This window comes from Neoarius graeffei, chromosome 17 (genome assembly GCF_027579695.1).
Source record: "Neoarius graeffei isolate fNeoGra1 chromosome 17, fNeoGra1.pri, whole genome shotgun sequence".
NCBI lineage: Eukaryota > Metazoa > Chordata > Actinopteri > Siluriformes > Ariidae > Neoarius > Neoarius graeffei.
Genome location: NC_083585.1, coordinates 59,418,323 through 59,434,580, shown reverse-complemented (window position 1 = coordinate 59,434,580; position 16,258 = coordinate 59,418,323). Strand labels below are relative to the sequence as shown.

Sequence of the window (16,258 nt, the reverse complement as noted above, 5' to 3'; positions counted from 1 at the left end):
TCTTTCTCTTTCAAAATTCTCTCAAAATCTTCCATATTTAACGAAGTGAACCTGGCGGCCATGTTTGTTTGCAAATTGTCCCAGTCGCTCGCTAGTGCGGACGTTTTACGTCTCTGATGTGTGACGTCATGTTGTCTTGACAACCGTGCAATATCATAAACCATATCCAACGCTCATTCTCCATTGGGTAGAGTGACGTAATACACGTAGGATAAGCGATATGCTAACAATATCGCATGCTATCAAACCAAATGAATGAAACCCGCTCGAAGGGAATAGAACACGTTTTTATTCCAGCGAAAAGGTGTCCTGTATGTACAGTATAATAATTCCTGATATTTCACTCCGATGGCGTCACTCCCAGTGTTTTCCCACTGACTAGATGCGTGTTGTCAAAATGGCGAACCAGTTCAAAATGAAAATTCTTTTGATGACATTGCATTTGTTTTTTGTGGCTGCGTCCATATAAAATAAAGAACATTACACTGTGGTGTAAAGATACGAAGTTTATCTTCTCATGTTGAAAAATATACACACTCCCCACTCGAAGATAAACTTCATCTCTTTGTGCAACCGTGTAATATCTGCTATATGTTATACAGACACTAGTGTTTTACTGGGAAATACGCCACTCGTATTTTTCATACGAGCTCCATCCGGGACACTGAGTAACATGTTTTCCAAGATCCTCACTCGTGAGGAAATCAGTGAATTGTTGTGATAAAATTGGGTACTTTGTGAATGTGTCTATATAATAAAAAAGAAAATCACATGTTGGCTTGAAGACATGAAGTTTATCTTCTTGTGTTGAAAATATTTCACTCGTTCAATACGCTCACTCATGAATACGTTTACTACTCGAAGGTAAACTTCATGTCTTCGCATCACCATGTACTGTAATATCCTCTATTTTTTTCACGGTCTGGTTTCCATCAAATCCTGCGCTCTGATTGGCTGGTGAGCGGGTCCGTATCCTACGGTACGGACCCCGGTTACAGACCTCTGGCGACTCGCTCGTTCACAACAACAACAAACCTATTAGCAATTTTTGTCAACATTTATCTTATAAGATTTTTATCAAAAATCTTATAAATTTTTGCCAGCATTTCTCAGGAGAATAGCATTAATTTTACAGCATGGATAGCGATAACGACAGTGTTCACAGTGAAAGCGAGTTTTACTACCCTGAGGAAGAAGAAATAAAAGAAAACATTTCAGGAGAAAGCTAAAAACCTCTAACTGTTGCTAACGCCGAGCAAAAACATGGCTGAATCCTGAATGACTCAAATTTGTATAAATAGGGGACTACATAGGTGGCAAAATGTAGTTTTTTTTTTTCCTGCCATGGAAGTGCACTTGTATACCGAGGAGGAAGCCATTTGCATTACAGCCGTGAATGAGGATTCAAAATGGCGGCTCGGCTCGGTTTTCCCTTTCGGGCGCTCTCGTTTTCTGTTAGAATTTGGTAAAGAAAAAATAAATATATTATTTACCAGCTTAAGGTCGGTCCGTATGGTGAAATACCGTGACCTCGGCCTTGAATACTGACCTCGGAACAGAGGACCTCAGTCAGTACTTTCAAGACCTCGGTCATGATATTTCACCATACGGACCTCCCAGCTCAGACCTGGGCATTTTACGGCCCGCGGGCCGCATCCGGCCCTTTGGTTCATTCTGACCGGCCCGCGTAAGGTTAATGAGAAATTACAAAATAAACGTATTTTCTAATTTTACCTCATGAATGGACTGAATGTGTATTGCTTTTATTTTAAAGTTGTGTTCAACAAAAACACAATGCGCGCGACATGAAAATGACATGAAATCCCACGATAACTACTTCCTTAATTTGTCCAGACCAACTACAAACTTGTACGTCATCCTTCAAACGGTCCAGCCAATCACATAGTGTGACGTCACCAGCAGGCGCCGGAGCCGATCTCCGGCGAAAAGCACCAAATGAGGTGATTAAACTACAAATGTGGGCATCATTATTATAATATGATGTATCTTGCTTGATATTTGGAGTAGAAAGATAATATTGTGATGTCTTTATTGTGTTTTGGGCTGAATGTGACTGAAAAAAATGGTACAAACGTTCACATTTTGTTAACCATTGTTTTGGGAAATTTGATTGAATAAATGACATTTTTTGTAAAGCAACCTCGTTTTTTTCTATACTCTTACCAGTCTTAGCAGCTTGTAAAAACAATGTTATTTATTGCTTTATATAAAGAAATACAATTAATATTATGCAGAATTTAGTTCAGCCTTTTGGTCCGGCCCTCCACAACATTTTCTGTTTCTCATGTGGCCCCAGGGAAAAAATAATTGCCCACCCCTGCCCTAGCTGGTAAATAACACATGTATCTCAGCTTTGAAGTGTGTTAGGATGAAACTAACTCCACTCCCATGTGAGGCTTGATCGCCATATCGTTGAGGGCGAATTTGCTGAAGATCTGATAGCATCAAAATTTGCACCCCAAAAATGGTAACGGGCCTTTAATGTTTTTTTTTTTTTTGTGCAGAAAATTTCACACCATGCCTTAGAAACTTCAAGATGAACACACTTGTACACTTAGTTTCACCTCATCGTGGTCCAGCGCTGAGATTTAAGCAACTCGTATCCAGTGGTGTAGTGGAGATTTTTAAAGTGGGGGTACGCGATTCGTGACGTCATCGATTTGATATCATGTCAGAAGCGGTAGCCTTTGTTTGGTCGCCTATGTTTGGTCTGAATGATTTGTATAAATGTTACGTTCTTTTAACAACACGAGGGCACAAGAAGACACTTTTTTTCAGACATTTTTGTGTGCGCAATTTTCATTTGTGTTTGTCAGTACAGCCCAACTGTTATGGCGAAAAGCCGCGGTTTATTTTGTCTCCAATAAATATGCCGAAATGGCTAAAGAGGAACAAATTCGCCTTCTCCTTCCGAATGCATCGTCGTAGACAGCACCACTCTGCTGCTGGAGCTCAACATAAACCTTGCATAGGTTTAACATGGGGGCGGCACGGTGGTGTAGTGGTTAGCGCTGTCGCCTCACAGCAAGAAGGTCCGGGTTCGAGCCCCGTGGCCGGCGAGGGCCTTTCTGTGCAGAGTTTGCATGTTCTCCCCGTGTCCGCGTGGGTTTCCTCCGGGTGCTCCGGTTTCCCCCACAGTCCAAAGACATGCAGGTTAGGTTAACTGGTGACTCTAAATTGAGCGTAGGTGTGAATGTGAGTGTGAATGGTTGTCTGTGTCTATGTGTCAGCCCTGTGATGACCTGGCGACTTGTCCAGGGTGTACCCCGCCTTTCGCCCGTAGTCAGCTGGGATAGGCTCCAGCTCGCCTGCGACCCTGTAGAAGGATAAAGCGGCTAGAGATAATGAGATGAGATGAGGTTTAACATGGACTATCAGGCGTGAAGCAAAAATATTGGAAATTATGATACACAAACACCTTTGTTCACGTTCGATTCATGTTCATTTGAGCCGAGCTGCATTCGGAATTCGATATTTTTACTAGCCTACTTACTGCCGTGGCAACAGCTACAGCATGTGTCCAGAAGTTCAAAAAAAGTCACGTCACTCACTCACATCGCATACAAACCAGCAATGGGCTGAAATTTATTATAAAAGGCACCAATCGAATAAATCAAGCATTTAGTCTGGCGCGATTGAGGCACCTGCGTATACAAAATACATGACATGCAGCCATTAAAATGGCGGAGTCAACCGTTTACATAATTCTAATATCTCGGCTGCGTTTAGAATGCATTCTACTTTGCGTCGCTACGTTTTACATAACGTTCGATTGGGGGGGGCATTGATGATGAGCACAAAGGCACGTGTCACTCACTGTAGAGCGTATAAACTCAGGCCATTGAATGACAGTTTGTTTGTTTTTTTTTTATCTCACCTCGGGAGAAGTGGGTGGACGGCGTACCCCCGCGTACCACGCCCACTACACCCCTGCTCATATCTATCCTGCACTATAGTATACTGTACTAAAAGGTCTAGGGGTGTGTGAAGGAGGACATGGGAAACAGGACATTTTATTATTTATTTATTTATTTATTTATTTAATGATACGATACAGATAAGAACAGTGACAAATTATGTGGCATATGCTTTCCTCGTTCACTAGAGAGAGCACTGTCGGCTGTCCTCTGTTGTAGGATTAAAAAGAAATCCTCAGGGCTGTGAGAAAACATAGGCGGCTTGCTGCTTTTATTAAACTTCGAGTGTATTCAGGGAAAAGCTTAGATTTTTATGCACTGGAGAGGACAGAAATTTGGCAAATCAAGCAACCCTCGCTGCTACAAACACTAATGACCAGTCTGTGCCAGCAGGTCTTTACGGTTTGCCAGGCTGTGTGTGGCAAGGACTGTAGAAAGGACTTATTGTTGAAAGCGTGCAGCTGGTGTCAGGCGGCACAGCTCAGCTTCTCTTGCACCTAGCAGGTGCTAGACAAATGAGTGCCGGTGTCGAATTAGCACGCTGTCACTCTAGCCGTGAAGGGCAAACCCTCTTTCATAAATGTGCCAAGAGTTTGCAGGACAAGACAGCACATGAATACTTCAAATAAATATTGCAAAAAATTTGATTTTTTCCCCCCCTCACGTAGACCTTCCTCCGCCACCCATCCCACCTCCAGCCATGCTCAAGTCCCCGACTCACCCAGCCAAGGCAGCGGCGGAGACAGGAAGGAGGTCCAGCTCAGCCGAGAGCAGGGACAAGAGAGACAAGAAGCCCAGAGATGCCTCAGACACAAAAACCAGCTCGTCAGAGCGTCGAGACGCTCAAGAAAGACAGAAGGCTCAGAGAGCGGCGAAATCCAGCAAACCAGAGCCAAGCGCAGGACGCCAGGACCCAGGTATTACAAAAGTCCTTCAAAACCTTTATCCCATCTACAGTATTCATTCTATGGAAAATAATCAACAACGGAGTGGTATGACGTGGCTTGACGTGAAGCAGAGTTACTGCTGCGTATCCCCAAATGACGACAACAGTCAAGTGTCGGAGAGTGGTATAAAGCCATTAAAGAATGTTACGAGACTGAAAATAAATACCATTTGTGTTACATTGATGGTGAATAGTCTCAGCTGTGATTGTAGACTCATGTGTGCTCGTTGTTGTGCTTCAGAGGACATTGTGCCCTACAGTCGACCCTCTTTCCCAGCCGTCCACAGTCCCCGGGGTGACAAAGAGCCGAGCTCGTCCAGCTCCATGTCATCGCGAGGTTCTGGAGGCCGGAGGAGAGGTGAAGGAGTCTCTGGGAGCCACAGGAATCCTGCAGAAATTAGCCTCAACACCGTAGGAGCCTTCCAGCCAGGAGAAGAGCAACTGGAGGTACGGCTGCGTACGCTAGGTTACGGGTTTCCCTGAGTACTTTACTTTGGGTAGTTCTTCCATGCTGTGAGTCGTACTGGCTGTTTATGCTGCCTCTTGCTTTGGATAAATGCTTCAACTTACCGTGCTTAGTCATCCATCACGTGTATCAGTGATCAACACTGTGATCTTGTCAGGTCTTTAGCTCGAATGCTATCATGAGCTAGAAAGTCATTTTGTGTATGAGGCAGCATTTTGTTTTCTAGAAACAAACATGATCATGTGACTGTTTATGACAGGATTACACTGCAACCCCATGATAACGAACTCCTTGGGTGACGTACAAGTAGTTCATAATATTGAAAAATTTGTACGTTTATGGCTGAGCACTGCAGTTGACATGAATGATTTTACACTCAAGTTTCCATCAGTGAACAGTTTATAACTTCAAAAAAACACAGTTGTACTTTGTGACTATAAATAACTCACGTCTATACAGTAACTGTCCTATATAATCACACTATCTGTTATCACCCGGATGAGGATGGATTCCCTTTTGAGTCTGGTTCCTCTCGAGGTTTCTTCCTCATGTCGTCTGAGGGAGTTTTTCCTTGCCACCGTCGCCACAGGCTTGCTCATTGGGGATAGATTAGCTCAAAGTCTTTAATTTTCTGTAAAGGTGCTTTGCAACAATAAACTTGGCTTGAAGGTCGTAATACTGAAATGGACCCACTTGTCACACCAAACACTCACGCTATATGCGAAATTTTCAACACTTTCGCCTTCTGAGCCACTTTTGACCGAGTTAAAGGATCACGAATGGAGGCGATGATTGATTTCTTCATCTGTTATGGAAAAGATGGTGGTTACCGGTGTCCCGCTGTCAATGTCCACCCACTGCCTCGCTACGTTTTCTAAATCTTCGCCATTCAGTTCATTCGTGTGCTACAAACCACTGATGTCATGTCACAGGGCTGGGTGGGGCAGGGGGTATAAAAATGCTGCTGGTACACTTTTAACTAGGTGTTAAGTGTATTGGTATCAGTAGTCATTTCATCCTTTTATCGATCCTTTGATCACTGTTCTCGATAACCATTAGTGACTGACACTTAAGCAAGGTTTGTTAAGCCTTTGTTTGATGGCATTAACACGACCGCAGACTCGATTGCTTAACCCTGGGGGAAGAGGAGGGCATGGCTCAGTGTGTTGTATAAGCAGGTGAATGACAGATATAATTGCAGGAAGAATGTTTATTTACAAATAGGCAGGCAAACAGGTCAAAGTCAAAACCAGAAAGAAGACCCACAGATAATAAGGCTTGGTAATGTGAGACTCAGTACAGTGCATATACTTCGAGTCTGTGTGTTTAGAGTCTCCTTATAAGCACACGCTGTGATTGTGCTCTAATCTGGAACAGGTGCACAGTAACTCATCCTAATGGTGCTGTGACATTTGTCATTAAAGACCAGGGACACAAACTTAGTATGTTATGTGCGAAAGGCGAAAGTTCAGAGTAAGAGAGTTCATTATAGCAGGGTTGCAGTGTATCTGGTTGCCTAGAAATCAGGGGTGTTCACACGGCAACTTTTACTCCGGTGTAGCACCGGGGCTGCCCCGGTAGAGCGTTCACACAGTACAAAGTTATACCGGTGTGGCCCCTGAAAGCTGCTTAAACCGGTGCAAATCTAACCCTGCTCGGGAGGTGGTTTAAGAAATTTACTCCGGAGTAAATGCTAGTTTGCAGGGCAGCACCGATATAAAATCGGACGTCTGAACGCTACAGGGGTAGACTCGCTACGCATGAGGAGAGTTGATTACATACGGGCATTGCATAATTTGCATCCTGGTATTTTGCGCTTCCAAAATGGCGAATATCAACAACAACAGAACTGCGTGTCTTCCAGTGTTGCCAGATTGGGCGGTTTTAAGTGCATTTTGGCGGTTTTGAACATATTTTGGGCTGGAAAACGTCAGCAGTATCTGGCAACACTGGTGTCTTCATCCACGTTGTTTTCCCGGCGCTTGGTGATGCCATGACAACCGGGAAAAGGAAGTACATTTTCACGCATGCGCATATTTCATTTCCGCATTATTACTATTGTATAGCACGGTCGCAAAAACTGCCGTGTGAACGCAAGTGGGGCTGCACCGGTGCTAACACGCTTCTCTCTAGTAAGCAGGTTTGTGACGTGTGAACGCTCCACAAAATTTACACCGGTGTAAGATATATCACAACAAAATACATCGGTGCAGCATCGATGCAAATATGTGCCGTGTGAACACCCCTATCAATAGGCAGACATCTCAAAGTGAAACTAACCCCGTCTGAATACGGCTAATGCTGAAGTGGCTTGTTAAACAGCATTTAAAGTGCTGATGACACGTTTTTGACATCTTTGACGATGTTTTATAACATAAAAAGTAATTCCCAATGATCCAAATATTAATTCACGAAGGCGCCTATTTTACAAGTTATGATAAAAAACGCGGCTATTTGGGCAAATTTGACGGGGCTGCAGCACCCAGGAGACGAAGGAGGAGCTATATGACGTCAGTGAAAGAACCTTCCTCCTAACTTACCAGTTTGTTGTTGATGCGACAGGTGTTCAGTTTATTATTATTATTCTACATTATATATATATATATATATATATATATAATGCCTTCGCGTTGTGTTGCCGGCTTTTGCTCCAAAACCCACAAGGATGGGGTAAGTTTATTCAAGTTTCCCAGAGATCCCGAGCTGCATGCGAAGTGGGTGAAGCAAGTCAGGCGCACTCGTGACAAGTGGGAGCCCTCACCAACATCCGTCCTGTGCTCTGAACACTTCGATTTGGATTGTTTTGACACCCTTCCCAGCTTAAAAGAATCTCTTGGGTGTTCAGTTCAGCACAAACGTGTGTTACTACCATCTGCAGTGCCTACACAGTGTTGCCAGATTGGGAGTTTTCCCGCCCAGTTGAGCGGTTTCAAGTGCATTTTGGTGGGTTTTTGAACATATTTTGGGCTGGAAAACGTCAGCAGTATCTGTTGCCAGATACTGCTGAAGTTTTCCAGCCCAAAATATGTTCAAAACCCACCAAAATGCACTTGAAACCGCCCAACCTGGGCGGGATTCCTCCCAATCTGGCAACACTGCCAGTATTCCGGAGGGGGTCTACTAGTAGCTATGCCAGATCCAAAGACAGTCCTCCTGTCAGAACATGTGTTGTGAAACGACATAAGATAAAGGTACGTAGAGCTATAGATTCTACATGATAATCATAAATGTAATCATAAAGTCGGCGTGATATCAGTCATGTATTTGCTTGTGAAAGCTTGCGGCTTTCATGTAACTGCCGCCTAGCAACGAGAGGCAAAGGGTAAAGAGGGTAGGCTATCATAGATTCTATTCGGAAGAGATCAACACAATTCTAGACTCCCAGAAGAGGAAGAGCTAGCACTAGAGAGTTCACCGCCGTTTTCATGCGCCATTTCCATTGAGTAGAACCAGAGTAGAACAGCCAGTGAACCGCAGCGTGTTCTCCCGCTGACGTCACAACATGGCCGCGAGCCACGGACCCAGTTTTCTTGCGCTGTGCAATTAAAAGTTGGATATTCGCGTAACAACAGCTCCTTTTCACGTAATTATAACAGAAATCTAACATGTTTGCCATGTTGTATAGTTTATTTAAGAAATTGCATAGAGTCACGTTCGTGTCATCAGCACTTTAAGTTGTCTTTTAACAAAAACTGGATTTAAAGGACACTATAAATGTGCTCTTCAGTAGGAACTTGAGATATTTTCTATATCAGTCAATGAATGATTGTTGAATGTTTTTTTTTTCTCCTCTCCTCAGATGGCAGAGAGCTGAAGTTGGAATGGACACGTCGCTATTTTAACAACCATCTTCAATTTTACCCATCTCAACAACATCTTTCCTTTCATAACTACCAATCTTGAAAACTGACCAACTCTTTAACTCTTTTAATTGTGCATTTAAAGATCATTTCTCACAAAAAAACAAAAAAAAAACACAAAAAAAAAAACACTAATGGTGCATCTGAGGGATGAAAATGGAAAAAAAAAAAAAAGATTTTGGTTTAATGTGGTGGTGATGATGTGTGGAGTAACTCCATGCATGAGTGTGGCTTTGCTCGTAAAGTCCTCGACGCCAGGCATTACTGTTAATGAATAATATTAGCTTCAAGCAGAAAGGGATGGACTTACCTGTAAATAAATAAACATGCATACACGTCTTTTATAATATGTGTGGTACATTAAATTCTGTCTTCCTCAGCTTATTGGGATAATTTCAAAATTTTTAGCAATCATTATTATTCTGTAATTGTATCATTTCCATCCTGGGTGTAAAATTGCCCTATCATTTAAGCCATTCGAAGAAAAGTGCCACATTGAAGACGTGTCGTTTCTTTTTTTTGTTGTAATGCACTGTTATTTTGTCGTCTGTCGATGTTTGTTGTTGTTTGTTTGACTTTGGTTTTAAAAGCACAATCACTAAACTTTATTTTGAACCATGTTATCGATTAACCTTTTTGTCGTGCGTGAAAAGAACAGGTGCTGTATGACAAAAGGCCTCGTTAACCCTGACGTAGTTGAAAGAGAGGAAAAGCTGTTTACAAATATGGATGTGAACGTACAGAAAACACAGCCTTGCATCTCTCTCTCTCTCTCTCTCTCTCTGCCTGATTCTCAGAAATGTTTAATTTGCGCATTGTTCCATCAACACACCTTCATTTACCACGTTATGCACTTACCGACACTTGGAATGAAGAGACGGGAATCTGGAAGGACTGGCTAGCTCAGGGCCGTGGCGTTGTGCCGAGACGTCAGTCACGTTCGAAGATGAGAGAGGATGCGAAGTGTTTACTCAGAGGGCATCTACAACTTTTGTTTCTTAAAGTAAAAAAAAAAAAAGCATCAGGAAAAAAACAATAAAGAAAGGTAATTGAAGTGATTTGTGTTTTGTTGTTTTTTACAAGTGTATTTTAACATTTTGTGGAAGGAGTCTCCAGTGTCAGCATTTGTTTTATTAACTTCAAAGAAGGGGGGGAGGCTGGTGAGAGAATGGCCGTAAGTAAGAACAGGAACTAGCATGTTTCTAGCTGTTCCAAGACATTAAACGTAACTATAAACATTAAGTACGACGAAGGGCACCATGGTGGTGTAGTGGTTAGCGCTGTCGCCTCACAGCAAAAAGGTCCGGGTTCGAGCCCCGTGGCCGGCGAGGGCCTTTCTGTGTGGAGTTTGCATGTTCTCCCCATGTCCGCGTGGGTTTCCTCCGGGTGCTCCGGTTTCCCCCACAGTCCAAAGACATGCAGGTTAGGTTAACTGGTGACTCTAAATTGAGCGTAGGTGTGAATGTGAGTGTGAATGGTTGTCTGTGTCTATGTGTCAGCCCTGTGATGACCTGGCGACTTGTCCAGGGTGTACCCCGCCTTTCACCCGTAGTCAGCTGGGATAGGCTCCAGCTCGCCTGCGACCCTGCACAGGATAAGCGGTTACGGATAATGGATGGATGGAAGTACGACAACCTGTTAGCAGAAAACAATTTTCTGAGTTTTGAATGGCACGTAATCATCACACCACAATACACAATCCTCCTCGGTCGACTTTTCCTACAACACGGAAAAATGAACCGTCCAACAATCTGTCGGTTTCTGTTTGTTCACAAAATGATAAAGGTTTCCCGATTTAACGTTTCAGCAACTTCAAATCGATAATAGTGTCCCCTGCTGCCAATTTTCTGAATCGAGCTGCAAAATTCGTCTCGTCCACCGGCGCCACCATGATTGATTGAAAATCATGTGATTGCATTCCTGCACTAGACTTGGGACAATTGCGTGAAATTCAATTGCGATTACTTCTAAAATTTCGATTACAATTACGACTTCCGGTTATGGCGGCAGAGTGTTCTCACACGTGGCGCTTGTTCCCTGACCATTTGTAACTTTAAGATATCTACACCCAGACTTTTGGAATTATTTTTCTCAGTGTAACATTTTTGAAGCTGAAATGAGTAAATCCCACGGAAACCGCAAAAAAAGCCAGCCTCAGCTGACTCAACACTTCAGCCCGCACGATAAAGACGCTAGCAAGGTAGATGCTAGCAGTGCAGCAACAGGTGGTGCCCAGCCGCTAACACTAGACATGCTAATCAGTGAACTCCAGAAACTCCGTAAAGATGTAACATGAGAACTCACCATCTCCTTGAATACCGCCATGGCTCCAATCCAAGCATCTCTCCGAAAGATCACGGACACCGTAACCTCACACACTGCTACCATCTCCACAATGGAAACTGCCCTCACTTCCCACTCAGACGACCTTGCGACTCTGGAGCGCGAAGTGGCCACACTTGAGTCTAAGGTGGAGACCACCACCCAGATGAATGAAAAACTGCAGCTGGCTGTTGAGGACTTGTTCTCTTGATCCAAATGGCAGAATCTCCATGTGATTGGCATGCCTGAAGGAATGGAGGGGAATGATGCTCGACTCTTCATGACTACACTGCTTAAAGAGGTGACCGGAGACACTTTACTGGATACTGACTTTGAACTGGACCGAGCGCACCGCAGTTTGGGGCCAAAACCGGCACAGGGATCCCGGCCCTTTCTTATTTGCTTTCACAGGTACACCCAGAAGGAGCGTGTGCTGCTATGGGTGAAGAAAACACAGCAGAACATCTCATACCAGGGTCATCCCATGAGGACCTCAGCGCCTCACTTGCCAAAAAACGAGCATCATTCAATAAAGTGAAGTCTCTCCTCTACAAGGATGGGATAGGCTTTGGTCTGTTCTACCCTGCGTGGCTGCGGGTCACTGTTAATGGACAGACTCGCATATTTGACCCCGTGGATGAAGCGGAGCGTTTCTACCATGATCGCAGTAGTAAGTGAAAAATATGAGGTCTGTTTGCTTCTAACTTTTATTGTGTTCTCTGAAAACTGGACTGAAGCTATATGCAGACCGGACCGTTCTGCATTTCACTGCAATTCATCCACGTTGAGAACGCAGTGATGTTTGCGTTAAGTTCATACAGCTTGCTGATATTAAAGGTACATGGGCGGAGCTACAGGGCTTAGCCCTTCCCCCCTCTCTCTGCCAGATTATCTACAAAATTTACAACTAAGCTATACATTAGGCTTAATCATTTTTCTTGAATCAGCATTGGCCTGCACAACCCCGATTCCAAAAAAGTTGGGACAAAGTACAAATTGTAAATAAAAACGAAATGCAATGATGTGGAAGTTTCAAAATTCCAAATTTTATTCAGAATAGAACATAGATGACATATCAAATGTTTAAACTGAGAAAATGTATCATTTAAAGAGAAAAATTAGGCGATTTTAAATTTCATGACAACACCACATCTCAAAGTTGGGACAAGGCCATGTTTACCACTGTGAGACATCCCCTTTTCTCTTTACAACAGTCTGTAAACGTCTGGGGACTGAGGAGACAAGTTGCTCAAGTTTAGGGATAGGAATGTTAACCCATTCTTGTCTAATGTAGGATTCTAGTTGCTCAACTGTCTTAGGTCTTTTTTGTCGTATCTTCCGTTTTATGATGCGCCAAATGTTTTCTATGGGTGAAAGATCTGGACTGCAGGCTGGCCAGTTCAGTACCCGGACCCTTCTTCTACGCAGCCATGATGCTGTAATTGATGCAGTATGTGGTTTGGCATTGTCATGTTGGAAAATGCAAGGTCTTCCCTGAAAGAGACGTCGTCTGGATGGGAGCATATGTTGCTCTAGAACCTGGATATACCTTTCAGCATTGATGATGTCTTTCCAGATGTGTAAGCTGCCCATGCCACATGCACTAATGCAACCCCATACCATCAGAGATGCAGGCTTCTGAACTGAGCGCTGAGAACAACTTGGGTCGTCCTTCTCCTCTTTAGTCCGAATGACACGGCGTCCCTGATTTCCATAAAGAACTTCAAATTTTGATTTGTCTGACCACAGAACAGTTTTCCACTTTGCCACAGTCCATTTTAAATGAGCCTTGGCCCAGAGAAGACGTCTGCGCTTCTGGATCATGTTTAGATACGGCTTCTTCTTTGAACTATAGAGTTTTAGCTGGCAACGGCGGATGGCACGGTGAATTGTGTTCACAGATAATGTTCTCTGGAAATATTCCTGAGCCCATTTTGTGATTTCCAGTACAGAAGCATGCCTGTATGTGATGCAGTGCCGTCTAAGGGCCCGAAGATCACGGGCACCCAGTATGGTTTTCCGGCCTTGACCCTTACGCACAGAGATTCTTCCAGATTCTCTGAATCTTTTGATGATATTATGCACTGTAGATGATGATGATGATATGTTCAAACTCTTTGCAATTTTACACTGTCGAACTCCTTTCTGATATTGCTCCACTATTTGTCGGCGCAGAATTAGGGGGATTGGTGATCCTCTTCCCATCTTTACTTCTGAGAGCCGCTGCCACTCCAAGATGCTCTTTTTATACCCAGTCATGTTAATGACCTATTGCCAATTGACCTAATGAGTTGCAATTTGGTCCTCCAGCTGTTCCTTTTTTGTACCTTTAACTTTTCCAGCCTCTTATTGCCCCTGTCCCAACTTTTTTGAGATGTGTTGCTGTCATGAAATTTCAAATGAGCCAATATTTGGCATGAAATTTCAAAATGTCTCACTTTCGACATTTGATATGTTGTCTATGTTCTATTGTGAATACAATATCAGTTTTTTAGATGTGTAAATTATTGCATTCAGTTTTTATTTACAATTTGTACTTTGTCCCAACTTTTTTGGAATCGGGGTTGTACTTGTTTGTTTAAAATGTGAAAAATTCAGATAGTTTTGGAACAGAGAAGATACCCCAGATAGCAATTTGATCTGAGCCAGATCAGCACCGGATGTACCCCAAAGTCCGGTCTGAATACAGCAAACCCACATAACTTTTGCTCTCTGCCCCGTATCCGGCACAGGTACAATTTTTGGATCTGGAACGGATGTGGGCCAGGTCTGGCAAGGATCACTAAAAACCTCTCTCTGCACTGCCCAAATCAGGTACGGATGTGAGTTGGATCGGTGCTGGATCAGGGCTGGATGTAGTCCAGTCCAGATATGTACAACAACCGTCTGAGGTGAACCCCCAACCCCAAGTTCGCTTCATTCGCATTAATAAGACAAATGTTAAGAAAAATCTTCAATCACAAAGTGCTTTTATTGACATGTGACTTTGTAGATCAGCTATTTTCATGTTGGTAATTGATATCAGCTCACAAAATTTCTGGCACAGTGCAATAATGAACAGTGCAAAAAAAGTTCTTTACACCAAAATGTACTCAAGTTCACGGTCCAGGCTTGTAAAGCGAACCTTATGCATGCTGTCGCTGAGGTAAGGGAGGTTGCTTTCACACCAAAATGTCCTGAAGTTCACACAGGCCCAGCATGTCAAGTGAACCATGGCTTTAAAAATTGGGTAAAAAGAAAATGGCAGTGTATGGTATTGGTACAAAGTCTTCACACATGTGATTTAATCAGCGATCACACCACTACAATCACACATTATCATTAGCCTCACGCTCAGCCCCTTGTACCTGAAGATGAAAAACATTTATCACTTCTCAAAATGGCATGATTCAAACACGATCACACACAAAATAACTTATCCCAAACAACCTTAGCTTTGTTCTGTAAAATACTATGGTTATTCATTCAATAGAATCGTATCATAAAACAACTTAATGTCGAAAAGGCACTTACCAAAAAAGTCTGTCAAGTGCTGCATACAGCGAGTGGACTGGACTGAAATGGTGTCTGTTGAAACTCACTCTCATCTCATTATCTGTAGCCGCTTTATCCTGTTCTACAGGGTCGCAGGCAAGCTGGAGCCTATCCCAGCTGACTACGGGCGAAAGGCGGGGTACACCCTGGACAAGTCGCCAGGTCATCACAGGGCTGACACATAGACACAGACAACCATTCACACTCACATTCACACCTACGGTCAATTTAGAGTCACCAGTTAACCTAACCTGCATGTCTTTGGACTGTGGGGGAAACCGGAGCACCCGGAGGAAACCCACGCGGACACGGGGAGAACATGCAAACTCCACACAGAAAGGCCCTCACCGGCCCCGGGGCTCGAACCCGGACCTTCTTGCTGTGAGGCGACAGCGCTAACCACTACACCACCATGCCACCCCCTGTTGAAACTGTTGAAGAGCGCGCCCGCGTGATCCCACCCCACGGGTGTATAAACCTATCACTGTGTGTATCATTCTGCTCACATCTGACGCTGACCCGGGGAAAGGGTTGGCCTGTCAGACAGAGCCAATGCGGATCTTAGAACATCAGCCGCGGACTGTAATGCTATCTGGGACCTGATTTTCTTTTTCACTCTCGAATCTGCGATGGACAGACTTAATTGTGCTGTCAAGCATTTAACCAAAAGTTTCCTCCACAAAGCGCACAGCTGGTTTTTGTTAAGCATGGAAAACTGTTGCATATAAGGTTTTTATGCAGTTAAACAGTAAACATCAGAGGTGTACAAAAACTATCACGTTTGAAAGGGAAGTAAATGCCGTCGGTCAATCGGTGGTGTAAAGTAGTAGTTCCTGCACGCTCATCGTGTTAAACAGATGAGGTTAGGACAAATATCTACGGTAAGTATCTATTGAACCTGAAGGTGTCATCTTGGACACCTGTTTTTGTTCAAGTGTTTGTTTGTTTTTTAATTTTATTTTGTCTATTTTCATTAGAGGAGTGTTCTTTTTTTCCTTTTACTCTCATGATGGCATTGTATATGTTGTTGCTACCTTGCTATATGTTACTATGCTGACTTGGTTAAGGCACCGTCTCACCAGAGCACTTAGAATCTGTGCCAAAATATCATCCTTCTATGGCTGACATAAGCCAGAGAGATATGCTACAACCCATCAGGTTCACGAGCTGGAATGTCAGGGGACTTAATGGA

At 43.5% G+C, this 16,258-nt stretch overlaps 1 protein-coding gene across 4 annotated transcripts in view; it reads left to right on the top strand.

Annotated features, from left to right (window-relative positions):
* robo1 (roundabout, axon guidance receptor, homolog 1 (Drosophila)) overlaps nucleotides 1-10,264 on the top strand; it is a 573,922-nt gene extending 563,658 nt beyond the window's left edge. For all 4 annotated transcript variants that reach the window (XM_060897774.1, XM_060897772.1, XM_060897773.1 and 1 more), the window contains 3 exons: nucleotides 4,607-4,855; nucleotides 5,126-5,331; nucleotides 9,150-10,264. In XM_060897774.1, coding sequence (XP_060753757.1) covers nucleotides 4,607-4,855; nucleotides 5,126-5,331; nucleotides 9,150-9,164 — 470 coding nt within the window. In that variant the 3' untranslated portion in view covers nucleotides 9,165-10,264. The remainder of the gene's footprint in view (nucleotides 1-4,606; nucleotides 4,856-5,125; nucleotides 5,332-9,149) is intronic.
* The last annotated feature ends 5,994 nt before the right edge of the window (nucleotides 10,265-16,258 follow it).